This window comes from Hydractinia symbiolongicarpus, chromosome 4, assembly GCF_029227915.1.
Source record: "Hydractinia symbiolongicarpus strain clone_291-10 chromosome 4, HSymV2.1, whole genome shotgun sequence".
Classification (NCBI taxonomy): Eukaryota; Metazoa; Cnidaria; class Hydrozoa; order Anthoathecata; family Hydractiniidae; genus Hydractinia; species Hydractinia symbiolongicarpus.
The window spans coordinates 12,775,194-12,799,884 of NC_079878.1; the positions used below are offsets into that span (position 1 = coordinate 12,775,194).

Sequence of the window (24,691 nt, forward strand, 5' to 3'; positions counted from 1 at the left end):
GTGTAACACAATGTTAAAAAAACAGTCTACACAAATCTTGCATTGGTGCTAGACATACCTGTTAGCGGTGAGTAGCTAATGATGGAGACTTTAGATGTTCGTGCCTTGTTGTTGAAAGAAGGTTGGAAAGCTGAACAAACAAGAGAAAACGCCTTGCTTACTCAGGAGGTTGAAACGTTAAAGGAGCGCATTCTTATCTTAGAAGAAAATCATTCTATCGAAAAGGAGGAGATTGCGAAGGCTTACAATTTGGAGAAAGAAAAAAACTATGGACTTCAAACCAAAATTATAAGTTTGGAAATCAAAGTTGCCGTATTAGAAGATAGACTTCAATATAACGAAGGATTGGTGAACAACCTACTTGTCCAGCGAAAGGCATATGCAGAAAAATGTGAAGAAATCCATGCAAAATGGAAGCAAGCTGAAAAAGAAAACAAAATCCTTTATCGCGAAGTCAATAAATTGAAAGCTTTGAGTTTATCGTTGGAGCAAAAACAGTAAGTCGTTAACTTAAGCATGTCGTGTACTTTAAACAACAATCTTAGTTTGAAATGATCATTCCCCTTTTCGTTTAAACCATACAGAGAAGACACTAATTCTTTCAGGTCTGTTCTTACAAACCTAAAAGATTCTAGGCCAGTCACATACATTCTTCCTTCCCCTTTTAAACTTTCGTTCTATCTATGCTTTTTACTATAAAATCGTTATCGAAGGGATTAAAATTCGACTGTTTATTATCAGATTAAGTAGCTCACGAGCTGCCCAAAAGTTTCCTGGTTTTGTATCGCACCCCTGTAGTCAAGTTTTTATGGATTTAATAGTAAGTGACTTAAATATCATCTTATGTTATTTTCATAGGGTCAGCGAACAAGTTCCACCAATCCCTGATAATGGAGCTAGAAAACACACAGAAAAACCAACTGCTAGCTTCCTACCAGTGCCACCAAAGGAAGCTAAGAACCGCCGCTGTCGCCAATACATACCACAGAAAAGCCAACAACAAAAAGAAATACAATCACCACCAGTTGAATCTGAAACCACTACCGAACTTCTTCGCAGAAAAAAAGCATGCCTCCCGCCAATACTTCATCGTGCCCCAACAGAGCTATCCTGACGTGCTCTACCATCTAAACAGGCCTGGCTGGGTTTACTAACCCAGTTAGGAGAGTGCCTACTTTGTGTAAAGTGGTTAAACTCAATGCAAAGTTGGTTCTCTCCTAAGGAAGTTAGTTTAACACCCCTAAAGTATGGTTAACTTAGACAGATACACGTAATTCTTCTTCTTCTTCTTCTTCTTCTTCTTCTTCTTCTTCTTCTTCTTCTTCTTCTTCTTCTTCTTCTTCTTCTTCTTCTTCTTCTTCTTCTTCTTCTTCTTCTTCTTCTTCTTCTTCTTCTTCTTCTTCTTCTTCTTCTTCTTCTTCTTCTTCTTCTTCTTCTTCTTCTTCTTCTTCTTCTTCTTCTTCTTCTTCTTCTTCTTCTTCTTCTTCTTCTTCTTCTTCTTCTTCTTCTTCTTCTTCTTCTTCTTCTTCTTCTTCTTCTTCTTCTTCTTCTTCTTCTTCTTTATTTACACTGCATCATTCAAACATACGTTTCAGTGAAAAGTGCTATTATGTCATGCTATGTCATGTTGTGTATGTTCTTTAAATTTGTCAAATTTATTTCTACCTTTAAGAAGCCTTAATTGCGGCCTTTGTTGTTCTAATATTTTTTGGGGCATGCATATTCACACATTTTTTATCCACTTGATATCTTGTTGTTTTTGTCACAAACAAACAGAATGTTAAAAATGTTGTAACTTTCAGATTCGACTGCTAATATCATATATTTTTGATATTTTTAAGTATCAGGTTGTATCACAGGTGGTTTCTACAAGATGGAAGTTTATTTTGAAATTTGATTCAGGGGTGGTGCGGAGTACACAGATACCTAAATATGAAAAATTACGAAAACCTTATTACATCTTTACCCATGTGTTAAGTGTGCATCGGATCTCTGGAAGAAAAGAAAGAACCAAAATTGACCTGAAAAAACCTTGCACTTTCTCTGTTTCTTTTTATAGAAAAATCAATTCTTGTCTCCTCGTATTGTTCTGGAGTGGAAAATTACTATCTAAAATTAAATGCAACGTACAACAGGGACAAAAGTAAATTTTATCGATCGCCCTTAAAAGCAGTTGTACGCAGTTTCTGTGTTAAAAAAACTTCAAATTTGGTACCTGTGACTTAAGTTTACCTATCATCCTTTTATTTTTTTTAAAAAAATTTTTTTGGTAAGACCATAGTTGTTGGATAAGGTTTTGTCTTTCAACTATGGTCAGATATAGGACAATTTTTTTATTAATTGTACAAAATTATAACAGCATTTCTAAGATGTTTTGAGACTATCACTGGTGTAAAGGATAATCGCGATAGGTAAAACATTACCACTGATGTAATACGTTAGTGAAATAGTTAAAAAGTACTAAATTTTGCTCACAGCAACACGCTCCGTTTTACCACTTTAGACCCTCACAATCTGTTCGGGTCTCACAAGTTAAATCTTTCACAATGCAGGCATTTTACAAAGGACGATCAGATTATTTTAATGGTCGTTTCCCTGTCTTTCTCAGCCTCCCACGCGCCAAGTATTCACGAGCAAGTGCTTCTTCGTCCCGCGTCTTAATCAGAGGACTGATCAAAATATGTACCGCTGAATCTAGCTTTGAAAAGTTAATTTTAAAGGTGTGCCACGACTTATTTGATTCAAAAAATCTTCTCATAATGTGAACCGGTTAAAGAGTTGTAAATTGCAGTAGAATACATGTTTATTTCCCTAAAAAAGAATTGTGGATATCATTAAAGGAATTCGCTACAGGAAGTAGAGGGCTTCCAAAGTGTAAAAAGCTTTGTAATATATACCGTGATTTTTAAAAACGCAGTGTATTGTCGTTTTTATGTCAGCTTTACACAGTTGTATTGGGGAGTTAAGCCGGTTTTCCACCTATGAAATGATATGTACCGAAATTTGTTGATCTGATTGGACAAGCTTGATCTTTTAATCGATTGCTGCACGCGTATCAAAAATTAAACAAACAAAAGAATAATTAAGAATAGTTAAGAATAAGAATCATTAAAACTAGACTAATACGCCACATTGTATCTCTAATTATAAATCTGCCCTAACTATACGGACCAAAGTTCCAAGAAAGTCGAGCATATACTTTCTAAACATCAATGGAATGTAAAATAAATGGAAGCAGGTGTAGAAACCAGGTCCGTATGTTTACATACTAACTGCGAAAAGTAATACTTAAAATAAACATAACACTTATGCTTTTTCAAGCCTTTAAACAAAACATTACAAGGCTAATAATTGCGTAAGATGAACAAAAATATATACATGTGAAAAGAGGAATCGGAAAGAAGATCCTCCAGTTGTCAAGTTACTTCAAAATAAAGGAACAAAATGTTCTGCAAATATTAGAAGATGGTAGTAATTGTTTAAGGTGCAGTTTACACCAGTGCAACTAAAGTTTGCTACTGATGTTGCATAAAATTTTACTCTATGATATCGATATGCTTGTATTTCTTTTATTGAAAGACCTTGGTGTGTTACGCTTTATGGTTATAATATCGCATGGATATAGGTGTTTTAGACGGAAGGCTGATATGATTATTTCTTTATAGTAATGCATTTCGATTGATGAATTATTACGACAGTTTGAGATTGATTACAATAAAATTATGGAGTGGAAAAAGAGGTCAAGCCTTGTCTGAACATTATAAGAAAAATGTACCAATAACTTAATCCTCTCAACTTTAGCACAGAGTGTCAGAATAGAATTGATATTTCAGACGGACGTTAAGTTTAGTAAGTTGAGTCGTACTCTCGGGCATGTATCTTGCTTCATGGTTTTCAGAACAAAACTTGAATGGTACTCGCAAATTTCTCAAAACCTTGTATTTCTTATTGATAACAGTAGGTATCAATGTAAGGATTAAAAATATCTGAAGGGAAGAGACTTTAGCAGCAAGAAATTTCGTGAATTCATGAAATTTCGCGATTTATTAATACGATTCGCCAAATTCGTCATATAAAAGTCAGCTATTCACGAAAATTTAATCGCGAAGAGCACAGATAATTGGCAAGAATGTAAGAAAATTATTCACTTAAATTATTTTCATCAATTACAATCAGACTACCATTAGTCATTATTCTCTCTTCCCATTCGCCAAAAATTGTAAACACTTGATTCGCGAAATTATCTTTTTGCGAGATAAAGAAAAATACCCTGAAAAAAATTGATGGCAGTAGGTTTCAATGTATGACCCCTCCCCCCCTGGAATGGTAGTAGGTGCCATGAATGATTCTCCTTGATGACAGTAGGTATCCATTGATGATCATAATTGATAGCAGTAGGTAGCACTACTTTTGACGATAGTAAGGACAAATTGATGATCTCCCTCAAAGACTCCCTCATAGGTACAGACAAACGATTCTCATTGGACATATATTATTAGATGATCCTCATTGATAGTCGTAGGTAACTGTAGACGATTTTCGTTGTTAGCATTTAAGCACAAATAAACGATCCTCGTTGAAAGAAAAAAATTACCAATGAAAAATTTAACCCTTTCTGGGTAAATGACCATCACTTATAAAAACGTAACTATAGCTATACTTTTTTTTACAATAGACTGACTTTTGTTACTCTTTTTAGAACCAAGGGAAAGTAAGTGAGAGTTATTGTCGTATTATCTTTGTCTTCGTCATGTGCTTTTTCTGTATTCGACTCGCTGTCAGCAACAAGTCCATAGACCATAACATCCTAAATGTCAGCAGTGACAGCGAAAACAAGGATGACCCGTGTCTTGAAAATACTTCGAAGGTCAAAGCGGAATATGTATTTTAATTGTTCTTTTTTTTTGTTTGTTTCTTTTTTCGTTTATATTTGTAAACTACTACCTCTCATAAGTTAGGATAAACTTTAATATAAAAAAGTTGGATATACGTAATTGGCTTATTTGATACTTCATCACTTTTATGAAACATGTGTACTTTGCAGAGCATGTCTGATATTTAACAGAATCACTGTTATAACGTTTAGTATAAATGAGGAATCAACAACTCAATTATCATTTAAAAGATGATGATGAAAGGTAAGCTGAAAACTTGGCATGCTAGATTCTTATTAGCCTTTATTAGCCTTTGTAATCATTGTAATAATGATCGAGTCAGATTTGAAAATTTATATCGATCTCAAATTGCCTTTCAACTTACATGAAAATTTCCCCAAGCATAAGCAAGAACATGACGCAGCTTAAAAAATCACGCCTTTGATTATAATTTTTATTTGAGAGAATAAATGCGATACTGTAGCTGTAGAAAAAATTAGCAAAATTCGAATTTCTGTCTTAGTTTGTGGAGAGCGAGAATTGTGTTTGGCATAAATATATGAAACTAGTCGTTGGCCCGTGGAAAAATCCACGGGTTCGCTCGTCCTTTTTATACTTGTGCAGACAAGCTACCATTTTTCGTGACAGACGGACAGACGTATATGGGTATTATAATATAGACTAGTCGTTAACCCGTGGAAAAATCCACGGGGTCGCCCGTCGCGGTCGCTCGTCCTTTAAATTTACCCGTCGCAACAAAGTGGATAAAAATATATCGCATTTGATATTCGTGCGCATTTTAAAAATTTCGTGTTTCCGTTACGGGACGCTGTTTTCGCGGACACACAGACAGACGACGGCTATTATTTAAGAGACTAGTCATTAGCCCGTGGAAAAATCCACGGGGTCGCCCGTCCTTTAAATTATCCCGTTGCAACAAAGTGGATGAAATGTATCACATTTGGTATTGATGCGCATTTTAAAGATTTCGTGTTTCCGTTACGGGACACGGCTTTCGCGGACACACAGACAGACAGACGACGGCTATTATTAAAGAGATATTTACTCATTTGTGCCAAAATGTTTTTGTTTGTTTTTACGTGAACGGAGATCACATCATTATCAGCATGCTTTCTTGTTAACTATGCCGATTTTTTTTAGAAAACAAAGCACTTTTGATTTTGGTCTAATCTTGGTCCTAACAGTATCAAGGTGACGAAAACACAAGAACTTGTCGTCACTATTTTTTTCAGCATGCCTCTTTTGTTTACTATGTAAAATTTTGCAGAAAATGAAAACAAGGCAAATCAGTAAGTCAATCCGGGAAACCATCCAGCGGACATGCTACAAAGAAAACAGCGCTCCGTACAAACGAGGCATATTTATTTGAAAGCTAGGTCGTAAAAAATATTCTAATTATGATCGTAGGAGCCTGTTCTTCTAAATCACTCTCCTTCGGGGCTTTGTTTCTATTCTCCCAGATTTAAAGAAACGATTCCGTGATACCTACGTTAGCATTTTAAGTTGTTCTCACCCTCTCATTCACCGAGATTTTTGCCTTTCCTTCTCCATCGAAGAGGCCAAAATCCCTGGGGACGAGGGCAAAGTTGTCTCTTAGAACGCAATGTTAATTTGTTGTGATGGTTATTTTATTATTTGTTATTTTTTCTAGAGAAAAATTATTATTCAGTGGATTTTATCCTAGTGTCGACAATATCGTATTAAAGCCAGCATAAGTGATATATTTCTTTTTTCGTTTTCTTGAACGAAAAATTCATACGCAATAAAACATCCAAAATTGAAAGCTCAATTACCACCAAACACCTTTTCATATCGTGTTCGAGCCTCGTGCTGCAAAACCTAGCTGTAAATGGTTACTTTGAGAGTATTCTGACGTTGTAGCATGCTTTCAAGGTGTTACGACGTTGTTCGAACGTTTTCACAACGTTGCAAGCAAGGCGTGAAATTAACGTTGTAACAACGCCGCAAAACAACGTTGTCACGATTCCCATTCGCAACTTGGATGCAACTATCTAACTTGAGAATGACAAAGCAACATCTCTCAGGTAACCTCTGGTGTTACGCTAAAACGGGGATTTATTTTGCTCACGCGCCTTCCCCATGTATTTGTTTGAAATCAGTAGAGCATTGAAGCTACTTTTATGGACAATATGTTTTTTAATAAGCTATATATCTTTGTAAAACAGCAAAGAGTATATATAAAATACATATGATTCTGTTTAATATGATTGTAGCTAAGAATAGCGCAAAGGGATCGTTCCCATTGGACAGCATTTTCCGCTATAGCGCAAAAAGCTTACAAGTTTTTTTAGCGCCAATGCAGTAGGATATAATCTCTAATTTTGTCAATGTACGCACATATATAAAATCAGAGATTTTTGCGCTAAACAGAAAATGCGGTCAAATGGAAACGTGCCTTCAGTTTTATCCCGCTAACTCTTATTAAAGAAACTTTAATTCCACATCCTCCCTAATTGGCGTTACTTTTAGAATATTTATGTCGTCAAATTAACATAGAAGTACAGTGGCTTTCTTTACTTCGCAGAATCATTACCGGCTAAGCAACAGCGTTGCAAAAAAAATTCGAATATAAATTTTGTGACACATGTTCTAAAAACATCAAATTTTAGAGGCTTTTCTTGTATTCGGTTGTTTTTTCTTCTTCTTTAGGAGATTTGCATTCAGAAGACCGAGCACTTATCAGCTTCTTCACAAAAATCTCAGGTAAGAATAAAACTTCTAACAAATAATTAAATGATAAAAGCGCTATATAATATTATACCACCAACTTAGTACTTACAAACCAAGAAAAAATATTTTATGAATAAAGGGTCAAAATTCAAAAATTGTAACTAAAAGCAGTTGATAACACCATTTTAGAAATAACACCGTTTCTATCTACGTAACGCGTACTTAGTTAAACTCTTGAAATATACCAATTCTTGCTGACGTCAGCTTTCCTCATTTTTCCAATATTTTGGACCTTGATGGGCTGTTGCTGGCATCGCAGAAACTGCGACTGGCGCATCTTCTACGTTAATTATCCGGCCTGCACTTCTACGAAATCAGAGCTTTCGCAATCTCACTGCTGTTAAGCGCTGGCCCGGCGATAATGTTTTCTTATTTCAAGAAGTAACCAAAGCATCCATTTTCTCAAATATTATTTTCAGGGTTATATGTTTAAATATGGATCTGTATATATAACCGAGTAGTTAGAATGCATCAATGCACATCGCCACTTGTAGCCCCAGCATATGGTTTGCTAAAAATCCGTCCAGTTCCATCCTCGTCCCAAGGGTTTGTTGCCTATGTCAAAGCCGCTAGCGCTTACTCGCCGCCCGTTTCCGTGTCAAAAAGGCAAAAAACACTGGAAGAGGTTGGTTCAGTTTCAGCAAATCAAGTTTATTTCCGCCCATTCTTCTACATTTTCTTCAAAATTATAAATTGAAATCAGTTAGGGACCCGTTCCCCCCAAATCTGCGTTTTTAAACCTCCGGCCCCGTGCAGAAGTTCCGTTGAGGCAAGATCGCGTGCATATAAGACATTATAAAAATAAACGGCCATCATTAACTTTGACATGCAAATACCACTGCACCACTAAATAGTTCATTATTTCCACATGTAATAATCATGAGAAATTATCTTTATTTTATCTTCATGCATGGCTACTAAACCATGCAATTACCTTCTAGAAGCTGATTGTATCTCACCAAGATGCAGTTAGCTTGCACTGTTGTTATCATTTCATGATGGTGCTAGATATTTTTTTCTAGATATTAATCTTCAAAGAGCTTAAATGGACATATATTCAGAAAAAATAGTAACGCCCTTAAACTGAAGGGGCGTAAAAAAGAAAAACTTGCAAAAATGGTTACTTAAAAGGGATTTATTTGATATTTTTTTAAGTAAATCTTGTTCAAAGTCCTTTTTACATCAAATATTGTCAAGATGTAAAAATACTTAAAATTCCTAAGCACGAGGATAGGCCTTGCTAGTTAGCTATGCTGATCATCGGAGTTTTGATGACATAATTAATTAAAAATTTTGCAATGATCGATTGCGAGGATTTCTATCTTTATAACTTGGTTTCCATTTAACCCTGTATGTTGTGTAAATGATGTAGAAATGAAAAAAATTACTACAACATTGTGCAACATGTCTTGTGTTGTTCTTTTGTACAACATGTGATTTCATTAAAGTGATACCAGTGACTGCTGTACAACAGTTGATGAACAATTTTTATCTTAATGGACACCGACCCTTTATAATAATCCTTTTTTTGTGTGTGCAACCACTAATCTCATCAATAAAAATACGTAATCTTGTTTTACGAAATTTTTTGTAAATGTCAACACGTTTCTAAGTTACTATTATACAATTCCGTCCCCAGGGCTTTTTTTTGTTTTCTGGATATGTGGCTGCACGAAAGAAGTAGTACTCATTTTACGTCAGAACGCATATCCGGAAAGTTATGGGAACAAGATTGACTATCATGTTCCTCTCACATAGTTAAGAATAAGAATTAAGAACTTACAACCTCAGACATAGATAGTGAAAAGGAGGCTGCGATTAATTAAGAACGTACAGATCAACCTCGATCCCAGGACATGTTGTCTCTTTTTGCATATCGGACGGCGAGACGAACATATCTGTAGTTATAGCTATCTTTTTACACTTGTTGTTTTAAGCTAGCTGACCAAGACATTGCTTGCACTTGCTACCCACAAGTAAATCTGGGTTAACAGTTAACTTTTTAGTTTAACCTAAAAAAAAGCCATAAAAATATGCCAAAATGTGTTCTCCAAATATTTTTCTCTTATGCACATGTATGCACAGTGTCGGCCTTCTTTTTTATTTACAGTTAATTTTAAGCCTAGATATTTCACGGACCGAGTGACGTATTATCTTACGCATAATTAGATAAAAAGTCTGGACCAATCACGGCATGGAATAAAACCAGCCTCCTTCAGGGCCTTTTTCGTCAGACCAATCAATAAGCGAAGCGCCGATGAGAGACAAAAAGCCCTGGGACGAGGTTACGTACAGATTTCTCCCTGTGATGCGGATATTGTGGAAAGTGCAACTTGCGCATTTTTGACGTTGTTATGTTAACCCATCATTTCAACAAACATTATGCCCAGGGTTGATAATAAACTGGGATAATATAATGTCAATTACCTACGACTATTTTTAACTTCCATCTCGTTTATTACGTAAGAAATGTCAGGTGAAATATCAAAAGGCATTAACAAGTTCAACTTTCCCCATGTATTATGAGAAACCAGGAGTCTTTGCCTCGAAGTTTACATGTTTTCTATGTATCCGCTGTACAAAACGCGCCGTTTGACTCTTAAACGTTCGGGCGTATGATACTTAATGTTTAATCGTAAACATTTGAAAATAAAAGTGACCTGGCATGCAGAAGAAAAGCTGAAAATTTAGTCTTTACCAACCTAGTTCCCAGGTTCTCTTGTTATTTTTTTACAATGGGGTCGACTTAGCTTTTTTTTTACCAATCTAAAAAACGGGGAGGTCCAGTTGATTTTTTTTGTGTTTTCGATCTATCCTCTACCTTGTTTTACGGGCTATGTGTCATCTGAAATTGTAGCATTTTCGAATTCACTTGGGAAGAATAATGTAGTCTACAAGAGATTAGCTACAACCCAAGACAAAATATATAGAGCACGAGAGAAGAATTTTAGTTGCAATCACAAGCAATTAAGAACTCCGTTTCTATCTAAGTAGCACGCACTCAGACCGTCAAAATTCGCTTGTTACTGTTCAATGTCTCGGACCCCTTAGGATGCTACAACCATCATCGAATTCTTTGACCTGACTTTGAGTTAAGAAGGCTACGTATTGTCGATTTGTCAAAATAGGATTTACTTAATAAAATTATAATTAGGAAAACAAAAGATTTAATAAAGATAACAACATTTTTAGAAGTCACTTGCATCCAGCTTAAGTCGTATGATTATTTTTAAATATATCATAAAAATAAAAAGTCTCAAAAAGCCTCAACTAATAAAAACAGTCAGTAACCACAAATTTATTGCTTCTGATCAGAAAAAACTTGTATATTTTTATATATATATATATGCACTTTATTTCGATGACTGCTTTTTTAATTAATTATTTCACAAAGTAATCAAATTTGAACGACCGTATAATGCAATCTCCATGGTAGGAAATTCGCGTCTAATTTCATTGTTTTTAATAATGAATCTTTTTTTTTGATACGATACGAACAAAATAACATGAACGATGGTATATTTTATAATTACTGTCTAAGTGTTAAGGTTCAGCACAGACAGACAAGAAAAAACCTTACGAACTTGACTGTAAGTTTTAAACAGAGCGCAAAGCAAACATTATAATGTCCGACGTCGGACACGTCAATAAGACGTATCATGACGACAGTTTCAACGACGATGACGACGTGAAGAAAGTGGACACCCAACGACACTCTGATGAAAATGGAAATATTAACGGAGGTGTTAGACTTCCTGAGATAAAAATCATCCCTGTTGATGAAAAACCAAGGGAAAACACAAAACAAAATGGATATAGGTAATAAACTTATTTTCTATGTCTTGTTTGAATGAAATCTTTTAAAGAATGAATTTAAAGCAGTTTTTACTACAAAGAATTTGCTATTATATTTTTACGTATCAAATATTGTGTCCTGCAATTTGTGCATGGCTAGCTTTTCCAAGCTTATTTGTCTCTTTCCTGAAAAAGAAAATCTCCCTTTGTTTCTAACCTTAGGCATACAATCTTAAATTAAACTGAAGCATGCCTTTCGAGTAAAGTTTTACCCTCGTCTTACCCTTACCCTCGTCTACAGGGTTTTTCTTTTCTTTCTGACAATCTCGGACGGTGAGATTTTCGAAAAAAAACAGCCCGGGGGACAAGATCTATCTTAGCTTGTTAGCCATTGTGCTGCAAAGCTTCACATGTCTCGCTGGTTACGTAACTTAAGACTCGCTTATCGCAAACCATGATAATTAAAGTGTACGGCACCATTTTAAATAACATTCCTGTACTTAATTTTATTACGAATAAAGTGGAGTTAAAATGTTCAAATTTATAATTTGATATTAAACACAGTTAAGTGGTAGAGATTAAGAAAGGTAATGTGTTTGGTGCTATTTTATAAAATCAATTAGTTGAAGGTGTCATAACATCGCGGTTACTGTAACATGCTTTATTGTTATTCCACTAACGTGTGTGCACAAACAAATTTAGCCATCTTTACATGTGTTATACCTTTGATATATAATCTTAACTTATAAATACATAACATTTTTATAACATCCGCTCTCCACAGTTAATATTCGCGGTTATGCAGTTAAATTGAGTTTTCACCGCCAAAAAAAGAGATGCCATTTTCGGGATATTTTGATTTTGTGTGTCTGCATTGCGTATTATATAATAAAACAACTCAACCTTACGCACACAGCTCCTTTTTCTAACCCCTTTAATATTTTGGTTAGATGACACCATAGGATAGAACTGAAATAATGTATCATAAATTACAGGTTAGCCATTCTGGATGATTGTTTTATTTCTGATTGTTTTATTTCTTATTTCGCTAATCCAGAATGGGCGCTTATATTAAATATGTGTGAGTGTATGTGACAAAAAAAGCTAAACTCCTTCAATATTCACCTTTTACATTTTACACCCTTAATAAATTCCAGTATAACTTTGACAACGTTATTGCAACCAAATGGTTCAACAGTGATTTGGTCATTATCTGACTCTCACAAAATGTCAAGTTGTGACTTAACTAAGGACTTAGAATTCCAAACGCAGGTACATTTTTGTTAGTTGATTGAACAAAGCCTTTAGTTTACCACCTGGGCGCTTTTTGGCCACTTGACGTTTATTTAAAGAAAAAGGATCAAAGGCCTGGGCGCTCATTTTGACTTAGCAATTAGTCGATAATTTACTGGATGTGTTTCTGAAAACTGTCGAAAACTGACTTTGTTGTTTGTATCATGTAATTATACGCCTTGGGAAAGTTTAAGACACATATTTTGAGTTACGCTTGATTGGTGGGCATGGGAATCAAATTTATATTTTAATCTATTTGACAGACCTGGTCACCATCGAGAGCTTTCTCCTTGAAAAACATGACGTTTAATCATGTTTTTTTTTTCCAACGACAAGATTAAAAAAAGAGAAAATCATTTTCTTACTGTTACGATAAAAAAGAGGCGTAGGGTATAATATAATTTTTTATTCATATGGCAGCGTAAATTAAATTATTCAGGTACTTAAGAGGTGGTTCTCATACTCACTATTGGAGGTGTATTGTGTTAAAACCTTTTGGTTTTAGGGGCCATTCAATAATTACGTAACACCTAAATTCGCCATTCCAAGCACCCCCCCTCCATCCCAACCTTTGTAACACATCTAGTATCATACACCTACAACGCATAATACAAACATTTTACCGCTCAAGTTTTTTACCACATATTTTTTCTAGGATTCGCCGAATTATTTGGATTTGATAGAATCTTTCAAGTTAATTTGTAATGATCTATCTTCGTTGGTCAAAGAATCGTTTTCAACGACATATACCTCTCGTTCTAATGAAAGCGGTAGATGTTATCATTAAAAAATGGTGAACCTGAACCTTTATTTACCAATCAAGCCAAAAAGGCCCTGGGGACGAGGTTGTGCTAGCACAAGCTATGCATTTCATATATTGTGATAAAATAGATTTATCGTGGCTAATTACTTATTCGTGTTTTGTTGAGAGTTGCTACTGGGGCTACTATTTTAAACCATAGTTAAAAGAAAAAACACTGGTTCGGAAGGAAAATCGAGAATAATATTCACCTAACTGTCGAGTCGACACTTTTAACTGTCGTCGCGTGATTATAACTGTCGACTCGACACTTATAACTGTCGCCACGCCTTATAAGTGTCGAGTCGACAGTTATAAAACGCGGGTAACAGTTACATTTATATGACTTTAAGGAGAAATAAAAGATATTCTAAGCATGTCACCTATGGGCTACGGTACAGATAAAATAAAGCTGAATTTTTTTAAAATTGCAATAAATAAAAATACAAAAAGCAAATTATTAATTAAAATAAATTCAAATAAAAAATAAAAAATTGAATAGTTAATATGTAAATTAAAAACGCATTTTTTTATGTGGCAGCTCTCTCGGCCACACACAGGTTTCTAAAAAATTGATGACGTAATATATTAACTGTTCCTTGTTAGAACACAACACAAAAAAAATGGAATCCCCTTAGGTGGTATTTGAGCCAACAGTTGCAGGGTTCTGGTCCTGCTCACTAATGTCCTATTGTGTTGCGAATAAGTGGCGCGGGAAACGAAACCGAAAGCGTGGCACAGCAGCTTTAATACTTTCCTAGCTTCACTAAAATTTGTTTCAAAACAAATCGATACAGCACAAAGAGTTAATAGGAGAGAACAACTGGAACCGAAAAAGAGATGAAGAACAAAACAAAGTTGTAGCTATAGCCACCAGCTGTTTCACAACAATATGGAAAACAAAGAAATCTCTAATTAGCTAACTAAAATCTTGTAGAATGTACAAATTGAATTCAGCATAAATAAATAACTATTTGCCATTTGCTAGATAGCCATACATTCTAACTAGCTTTCTACATACATGCCTGAAAGAAAGATCAAAATGTAAGTTGCATTGATGGGTATGTGTCCTGCATTTTCGGTGATGTGTAGATGAATTCCAGCATGACGTTGTTGTTTGTTTGCTTTTAGTTGTAAGCTCCTTTTGGCTCTGGCTTTGCATGCTATGGAAAAAATGTTAGGATTTGGTGAAGAGATACGGTTATATAAACTATTATTGAGTGTAGGTTGATGCCTTCTGATTTATTTGAATTCATTAAAAGTCCTAAGAAAGTTTTTTTCGTGTGAAGAAATGGAATAATAATTACTTTGCTTCACCTAGCTCTCCCATCTTTTTTTTTGCCACGCAAATGCCAAACCCAAAAAAGCTTGCCGCTTAAAAGGTAAACAACGGAATTCATCTATTGTCTATTATATAAAAAAATTCTATTTTTATATAGTTATATAGCCTATTTTTTATGGCTAGAGGTGCTGTTTTCTTTTTATTATGGAACTTTTTATAAGACATGCTTGAATTGATGCAATTTGACCACCTGACACCCCAAGGTTATTTCCAAAATTTTGTTTTAGATTGACAGGCCTAACTATATGATTGACTTGTATTCAAAGAAATTTAACACATCTTTTTTCCTTGAGGAGGAATAAGCTAGTACACTAGAATTGCAAGTACTTTTCTTCAACTTTTTGCATAAAGTGATTCTTTTTTATATATAAACCCATTTTGTTTATGTTATATACAAACCCTATACAAACCCATTTGTTTATTACAAACCCATTTGTTTATATATAAACCCATTTTAGGTTTGTTTATAAATACTTTTTGTGGTAAACACTTCTTAGGAGAAAGGGTTTTTGATGATGTCATAACTTGTTGATTTAAAAACAATTTAAACTCACACATAAAAACTCATCATTGTAGAGTACAGTTCTATTGCTGTAGATAGGACAAAAGTTACAAAACATTTATATATAGTAATAGCTGAAAATATATACAAGCATGAAATGAAAGTAGAACACATATATAATATAAGCAACAACAAAGCCAAGGTAATAACACATCTCTATATAATATTAATAAGCGTGAACAAAATATATATATACATAGCATAGCTCACAACGTAAAATATGTGAAAACATAGAGGTATATATAATAGCAGCAGGGAGGGAGGAGGAAGAAAAACTGCTAGAACTGAAAAGGAAAACCATGAGGCAACTGCAGCTTAAATACTAGCAAGACTGCTGACCAAAAAATATGCTGCTGACCAGAAAAGGCACATAGGTAAATGGTGAACTAACTATGGGCAATACAAACCAGAGTACTGTAGGAAGAAGATCTATATATGTGTGCATTTAAACACTCATAAATATATATTTATGAGTCACTTAAACTCACACATAAAAACTCATCATTGTAGAGTACAGTTCTATTGCTGTAGATAGGACAAAAGTTACAAAACATTTATATATAGTAATAGCTGAAAATATATACAAGCATGAAATGAAAGTAGAACACATATATAATATAAGCAACAACAAAGCCAAGGTAATAACACATCTCTATATAATATTAATAAGCGTGAACAAAATATATATATACATAGCATAGCTCACAACGTAAAATATGTGAAAACATAGAGTCCAAATCCAAAGTAGTAGTAGAAAATAAAATAAAATAAAATATGTCATGCAAGGTGTGATGCCATAAGTCGTTGGGCAGAAAACCGCTGAGCAAGGGGCATGTGAAGGTAAAGAAACATACTATCAGATTTCCAGTCCCCCAATAAGGATATGACATCCAGGGGAACGCCTGCCTCTAAAGCAAAGGTGGCCCCCCCACGGCGAAACGAGTGGGTACCATATTGGGAGGTAGAACACCCTAACTCTGTCAACACTTTTTTCATAACGGACATGAAAGTCCGATATGTCAATATAGAGTTGGGTAGCATCGAGGATTTGCGCCAACAAAAGGCTTGAGCATCAGGCAGAACACCTGGAGTGAGAGAAAAAGCATGCAAAATAGCCCGAACTGGACAAAGAGGAGAAGAAGGAATAGCCACCAGTGGAACAGTAATTGTGCGCTGTCCCAGTTGAATGGTCTTACTCCATCTAACTAGAACGAGAATATGGTCATCATGAAAAGTAAAATCAGACCGAACTAGTTGTTTGAGGGGATTAAATATCGTAGAAGATGCCGGCAATAAATGTGACTTACGGAACAGACCAAAAAATGAAACTAAACAAACAGCCCAAAATGAAGCATGAAAGCTACAATTTAGGTTAAGGCGAGAACGAATACCAAAAAGAAGAGCAGTGGTAATAGGAAGACGTGGCTTGGCCGGAACACCAAGCATACGCTTCATACCTTTTAAAACTGTGGATAGTGTCCAATTGTTGGTTAGAGGATTAGCATATCCCATCTCAAGATGTAGAAGGCCAACAAAATTTAGATACATACAAACTGATTGTGGTAGTAAAAACCTAGCCAGATGGGCAATATATAGGCATAAAAAATCTGTGGAGGCAGGCACAAGTGGCGAAGACATCTGGCTACAAAAACATTCATAAGCATGGGCAATACAAACCAGAGTACTGTAGGAAGAAGATCTATATATGTGTGCATTTAAACACTCATAAATATATATTTATGAGTCACATTAATACTGGGCTTCAGGCCTATCAATAAGGGAAGAGCAATTGATCTTGCTCACGCAACGGCTCACCAAATTCTGAGAATAAGAAACTAGCTGAGCCATTAATTGCAAAAAAAAATTTCTAGCTGAGCAATATCAATTTATCTCACATGGAAATCAATGTTTTTTTCTTATTATTTACAGTAAAAAAAAACCAAATTATATAAAAAAATATATAAAATAAAAAGAAAAAGAAATAGAAAGCACTGTGATAAAATGGTTATTGACCCCAAAATTGAAAGTGCTGAAAATGCCACAAAGCTTTGCAAAAATGTTTGTTAGTCCATTAGAGGATAATTAGGGTAAAACAATTTTGGATGACATTGTCCAGTCAAAAAATGATGTCATAATGTTTACAGGCCAAAACATGTAAACTTTGAAATGATAGTAACTGTTTCAAACATTTTAGATGCATAAATTAGTTGCTAACACATAATAAGTCTAAAATGACCTTAGTAGTGTTGTTAAAAATATCTGTTGTTAAAGATTTTTTGGCCAATTGTTTTCCGATCACCTGTTAACCAATCATTCATTACGAGAATAGAAGTGACATCACGACAAAATCTTGATGCAGTCTTTCTAATTGAAATTATGTTATTTGCCTGCTTTTTTTGTCAATACGTCAGCATTTACTCAAAAATTGACAAGTGCCAAAAGAATTAAAAAGCTGGAATGGGGAAAATGCTGTTACTGTCTATGCTTTATATATAAACCTAATGAGACAAAAAATGTTGATGGACATTTGCCTGTCATAAAAGTTATCGTTAAAATGATTGCAAAACTTATGTACTTCTTAAAAAAAATCTAGAAGGGCTATTCGCAAAGCTATATTTCCCAAGATTTGGCTTTTTTTTTTTTTTTAATTTTTGTGAAATTTTTTTCCTTTGAAGTGAGCAACTTTATTGTATGATTTAATTACCTTTTATATCTCTGTTGGTATTTTTTTATTTTCGGTATACTCTAGCTACTATTACTGCTTTAATTAGACCATCTGAAGATAGTGATGAAGAAGAAGATGAAGGGGATGATGAAGAAAATAAAGGCACAAAGAAAATTAAGAAAGGAAAGCGAGGAAAAAAACGAAAATATGACAAAGCGGTGTCTCTTACACAACTAGTAAGTTACTCGTTTAAATGGTTTTAATAAAATAACTATGTCAGTAGCAATTGAGCGAAATGTAATGCCTTCAAATTACATTTATGCTATCAATGAATTGTATATCTCATCCACAGATATATATGGAGAATTATTTTAATAACTAATTTTGAAAAAAATACAAAGGATCTGTTTTTCTGACCAAATGACCAAAAAATCTAATTGTTTGCATTTCCACAGTTTTAGGACTAAAACGCGCATGTGTTGCATGGCTTCACGGGATATATATTTCAAGTGCAAAGTAAAACTGTGAAGTGGTAGTGATTCATATTTTATGCGGTTAGCCTCACTAATTTCGAGTGATATATGATATACCCTGTCAATTGTTTCCAGGAGGAACCACAAAAGTATATAGTTCTTCTAGGGTGTTTAAGGCTGTTATTTGAGCTACAGAAATCTATAATTCGATTTTCCTCTTTTTCGGATAAAATCCAAATCAGATTAATCACCTGTCTAAAATTTACAAAAGGATTCCCCTGGATGAAACCTATCTCTGGACCAAATAGGGTTACAATGTTGTTTATACTGTTTCATGCTTGGGTAGGGCTGGACAATCTGAAATCATTTAAATTGTCAATTGAATAGGGTATTATATGGTGTAACAGGCCTGGGCAAGAGTTTTTGTTGTGAATGTGACAAATTGCACGACCAGATAGCTGCAGGCATTGCAATTTTTTCCTCAATTGTTTTAAAGCAAGTAATAATATATAAAATATATAAAAATATATGATGAAATAGATAAAAAGGATTTTGTAATGAAATATGAATTTATATACTTCTTGATAGGCTTGATAAACAAGCATAAGGGACTTTCATCTCTTCTTATTTGCAATTTTTTTTTTGTCCTGTAAGCTACCTGAAGAAATTATTAGTAATAACTTAATACTCTAACAAAAAGGATGTATTACTTTCAAAAGAATAAATGCTGCCAACATCATAAATAAAGATAAGGGAATGAAACAGTGGAAATATTTCATTCACTATTTTTTTTATAGAATAGTTTGCCATAACAGCATGGCAAGTCATGAGTTGCCATTTCTAAAAAATTATAACATCAATGTGTGGAAATAAAAATGGAATTATTAACGTTTTTTAATTATACATATTTAGTTTCAATTTGCTGACAGACTGGACATAATATTAATGTTGGTGGGAACATTTGGAGCTATTGCTAATGGTGCAGCATTTCCTTGTCAGCTTCTTGTGCTTGGAGAGCTTACTAGCAAATTTATTGAATTTGGAATTCAGATTCAACGAAATAGCACTAATGCTACAAAAGAGGTTATTGACATCGAAGATGAAATGGCATATTTTTCACAATTATACTGTTTTTTAGCTATTGCTGCATGGCTGGCCGGTTATATGCAGTGTGCTTTCTGGTCAGTTAGTGCTATAAGACAAACTCATAGAATACGACTAAAATTTTTCAAAGCTATATTAAGACAAAATATTGGTTGGTTTGATGTCAATGAAGGTGGTGGTCTGACTGGTAGAATGTTTGAGTAAGTTACTTTCTAACTTCTTAAAATAATTAAAATGTAATAGAATATGTAAAAAATTTTTAAAGCTATATTTTATGTTTGGTGATTATGTGCAATTCTTCTCTTTTGTTTCTGGGTGTTGAACACATAATGCTTTGGATAAATATAAAGAAAAAATTGATACCCAAAAGGGGTTTATTCCAACAGAAAACATATTTTTGGATATAATCCACATCTTCATTAGTGTTGTCATCACTAAAGCTAGTGCAGCATCTGCCATGACACTATTCTAAGAGACAAAAAGATTATTTTCAACATGTTACTAGTAAAAAAGTTAAGTTGGTTAATTCGAGTGAAAATAATGATAATGGGGTGAAAAAGTTGAAAGCTTTGTTAGGTTCAGAGGTGGACCAAAAACACTTAAAAAGAGATAATAAGGATAGATTCGCTGCACAGGATTTATATGATGTAGAGATAACACAGTCAAGATCAGATTAAAAGAAGGTCATTAATACACCCTGTCCAACCATGCTAGCATGGAAAGCAAATGGTTAGTGAAGAAAAATGATAGGAGTAATATTAAACAGGAATCATCATCATCATTCTCGGCTTAACGTCCGTTTTCCATGCTAGCATAGGTTGGGCGGGCTATATTAATGACCCTCTTCCAATCTGATCTAGACTGTGTTAGATCTAAACTCAACTTCCTCTGTATCAAGTCTGTCCTTATAACCTCCTACCAAGTCTTTCTCCGTCTTCCTCTGAGCTTTGTCCCAAAAACTATCAAGTCTCTACACTTTCTTACCCAATTATCCTCCTCCATTCTTTCCAAGTGCCCCAGCCAATTCAATCTTCTTATCTGGATAACATCTTTAATTCTACGGATACTTAGCCTGCTTCTTAGCTCATCTGAACTCTTTCTGTGTCTCGGACTGGCGTTACACATCCACCTAACCATTCTCATATCATTCCTTTCTAAACGGTCAAGATCTTCCTGCTTCACTGCCCATGTCTCACTACCGTACAACATAACACTTCTTACACAGGCCTCATACAACCTACCTTTTACCTCAATTGACAAGACTCTGCTTTTCAACAAAGGAAGTAACTCTCTGAACTTTTTCCAAGCAGAACCTATCCTGCAAGTAACACTTCTTCCAACACCACCTTCACTGCCCAACATATCACCTAAGTAACAGAAGTTCTTAACTATCTCTAACGAGCCACTGTTGTACATCATTAAAGCTGGAAATACTTCATTCTTGATAATCTCACCTTTGCAACGCTTGCATACAAACTGAATATCAGCTCTTAACCTTCCACCAATACTACTGCACTTCTTATGTACCCAATGCTTGCAAGTCTGACAAAAAATTGAGTTACTACCAACCCCTTTCCTGCAAACTCCACAAGGCCACTTTCCAACTACAAGGTCACACTTGGCTGCAGTGCTACTAATCATGACTTTAGACTTTGCTGTGCTCACCTTTAGCTCTTTCTCTTCTAGTCCTTTCTTCCACTTCTCAAACTTCAACTAATTCTTCCATTGACTCTACTATGAGAACCAAATCATCTGCATACACTAACTCCCATCGACAACCTGTTCTGAACTCCATCGACAACGCTTCTAAAACTAGAACAAACAACAAAGGACTAAGCACAGAACCCTGATGTACACCAACATTTACACTAAATTCATCACTAAGTGAATCCTTAATCCTGACATGACTTCTAGCATTGCGTAACTAGCCACTCATCCACACCCAATTTTCTCATAGCCCACTAAATAACTTTACGTGGCACTCTATGGAAAGCTTTCTCTAAATCTACAAAGGCAAAATAGAGATTCTTTCTCTTTCCTAAATACTTTTCCTGAAGCTGCCTGAGTAAAAATATTGCATCTGTAGTGCCATGCCCTGGAACAAAACCAAATTGCATCTTATCAATATCAATTCTTTCTCAAAGTACATTATCATTCACTCTTTCAATAACTTTCATTACTTGATCAACCAACATCAAACCTCTATAGTTACCTCCTTCTAATGCATCACCCTTTCCCTTGAAACAATTCACTATTACACTCGACTGCCACTCACTCGGAATAGCACCATCCTTTTAATCTGATTAGCAAGACTTGTAATAAGCTCAACTCCAATATATCCAGATTCTTTTACCATCTCTGCAACAATACCTGTTACTCCTGCAGCCTCCAATCTTCAATTTCCTAATAGCCTCCACTACCCATTCTGTTTTGATCTGCCTAGCTGGCCCTTCTACAACATCATCATCAGACAAATTATCCTCATCCTAATCAAACTCAGTGTTAAGCAACCTATGATAATAATTGTTCCCAGCTACCCTCCTCTGTGCTAGCCAAAACACCTTCATCATTACCTATACACTTCTCACCTACAACATCTTGATTAGTCTTCTACATTTGCTTTGCTATCTTGAATACCTTATTGCGCTGGTCTTCCCTTCTTAACACATCTGCAAATCTGTTTCTCTCTGCTTTTGATTTTGCATTATACACTGCTGTACGAGCACGACGCTTTGCTTCTAAGTAAATATTTTTACTACCACCTGACTTCCACTCTTTCCAAAGTTTCCTCTTTTCCTTTATACACTGGTCAACCTCATTATTCCACCATCAGGTCTGTCTTTGTCAAGCTGGTCTTTTCGTCCACCCACAGGTATCATCAGAAGCTTTTAGAAGACAATTCTTCAAAGTAGTCCAAGTACTTTCAACATTGTCACTATTACATTGACCATTGTGGGCTAACTGCTGAACGTTTGCACTAAATTGTCTTGCTTCAATCTCTTTCTTCAGCTTCCAGACTTTACGACGGGGCCTGTACTTTCCCTTAGCTTCTTTAACACTTTTCAAGATAATATCACAAACCAGCAACCTATGCTGGGAAACACACTCTTCCCCCGATATAACTTTCACGTCCTTCACCACTTTCTTGTCTGACTTTCTAACCAGGAAGTAATCTAACTGTGTCTTACAACCACCTGACTCACATGTTATCAGCCTACTCTGTCTCTTACTGAATGATGTGTTGCAAACCACCATGTCCGTTGCCATTCCAAACTTAAGCAATCTCTCCCCTTCCTTATTTCTGCTCCCAAATCCATAGCCTCCATGCACACCTCTTTAACCTTCAGATGACTTCCCAACATGACCATTAAAATCGCCACCCACCATGACAAGTTTAGTGTCTCCAAACTTTGATGTGACTGCTATTAACTCATCATAAAACTTATCTTTCTTTATCTTCCTCACTGAGTCCACACTGTGGAGCATAAACTGACAGGGAAGTGACAATGGATAGAAGTAAAAGTTTTGTTTATTTGAATTATTTTAATTTTTTTAAATTATTTTTAGAGATATGACATTACTTCAGACGGGCATAGGTGACAAGATTGGAGCAACCATTCAAGCATTTGTGACCTTTTTGTCAGGTTTTGTTATAAGTTTTGTACTAAGCTGGAAATTGGCTTTAGTGGTTTTATCATTGACACCTTTGATTATGATTTGTGGAGCACTGATGGGGAAAGTAATGGCAGCTTTTACTAGCAAAGAACAGAGTGCATATGCTTCCGCTGGTGCAATTGCTGAAGAGGTTATTAGCTCCATACGAACTGTTGTGGCATTTGGAGGCGAAAAACGTGAACTAGCTAGGTAATATGATTTCATCATTTCAATTCAATCAAAAGAGGCTTAACGATGAAGTTGAAATTGTCTGAAGGGCTGGTTTATACTGTAATATGCAGCGTGTTGTTTTCATCTGTTTTCACTGCAGTGTGTAATTTCACTCCACCTTACTTTTGTCTCATGTAAGCGCTGTCTTGTATTCATTTACCAACAAATACAGTATTATCTAGTGTTATTTTTTTACATTCATTGACTGTACTGTGACGTTTTGCCCTATTGAAAATTAAATTAATTAGTTCCATGTCAATGTATATTTCTGTTTGAGGTGGCAGTAGCCCTTTTAAAGTTAAAAAAACACAATTATTTTACATAATTAGTTATTAAAAGTAATTTTCATTCTATATATCCATATGTTTCGCAATTCTTCTTTAAACTCAAAATATAGCTTCAGTGCTTCTAAAATAATGCAGAAATAATTGCGCAATTATTAAAAAGAAACGTTAATAACAACAAAAATGGCGCATAACATGGAAATTCATGATGATCTTTGTAGTACTGTACTCACCGCACAAGCTCCAACTTCTGATACCATTTTCATTTATCTTTAAAATTTTCAGACATATCTGGTAAATCATGCAGTTATGAAAAGCTGTGTGAAAATATTTTACTCTAGATATTTTTCTTTTAAAAGCATTGGATACAGAACTTTCCAAATAATCAATTTTATTTTAAACAGAAGCAAATAAAAAGTTGAAGTTCGTAAAAATAATATCTGTTGTCTCAGCAATTTCGGTAATTAGTCAAAATCTTATTTTTGCACGTTTAAAGGTCCATATTTTCAAGAAATCATAAAGAATATTTGTATGCACGAAACACTAAGTAAATATTCAGCTATTTAAACAGCTGAAAAGAGTTGCTGCTACCTTAAAATATTTTTTTTCACTCTTTGTGAGATTGCTTTGTCTTTCATTTAAAAAATGTGATTTATACTCTCAAAAATTATTTTGATGCCTTCATTTTTGGTCAAAAACATATTTATTTATTTATTTTGCACATGTACAAGTAAAGTTTTTTCCTGCATAAAGAAATAATAGCACCACGAGCTTTGAGAGAAGATAAAAAAATGGCTATGTAATTTACTTACATTACTAAACTTGAAATTTGCATTTCTTTGC

The 24,691-nt window shown here is 34.7% G+C and overlaps 1 protein-coding gene across 4 annotated transcripts in view; it reads left to right on the forward strand.

The window, feature by feature from the left end:
* Positions 1-5,072: 5,072 nt before the first annotated feature.
* Positions 5,073-24,691, forward strand: part of LOC130641356 (ATP-dependent translocase ABCB1-like) — a 32,634-nt gene continuing 13,015 nt past the window's right edge. The window contains exons 1-6 of one of the 4 annotated variants that reach the window (XM_057448126.1): positions 5,073-5,138; positions 6,547-6,606; positions 7,566-7,619; positions 18,209-18,338; positions 19,488-19,879; positions 23,247-23,543. In XM_057448126.1, the coding sequence (XP_057304109.1) occupies positions 5,092-5,138; positions 6,547-6,606; positions 7,566-7,619; positions 18,209-18,338; positions 19,488-19,879; positions 23,247-23,543 (980 nt within the window). In that variant the 5' untranslated portion in view covers positions 5,073-5,091. Of the gene's footprint in view, positions 5,139-6,546; positions 6,607-7,565; positions 7,620-11,133; positions 11,466-14,084; positions 14,578-18,208; positions 18,339-19,487; positions 19,880-23,246; positions 23,544-24,691 lie in introns of those variants that run through there. The other 3 variants (XM_057448127.1, XM_057448125.1, XM_057448128.1) reach the window with 3 other exon arrangements.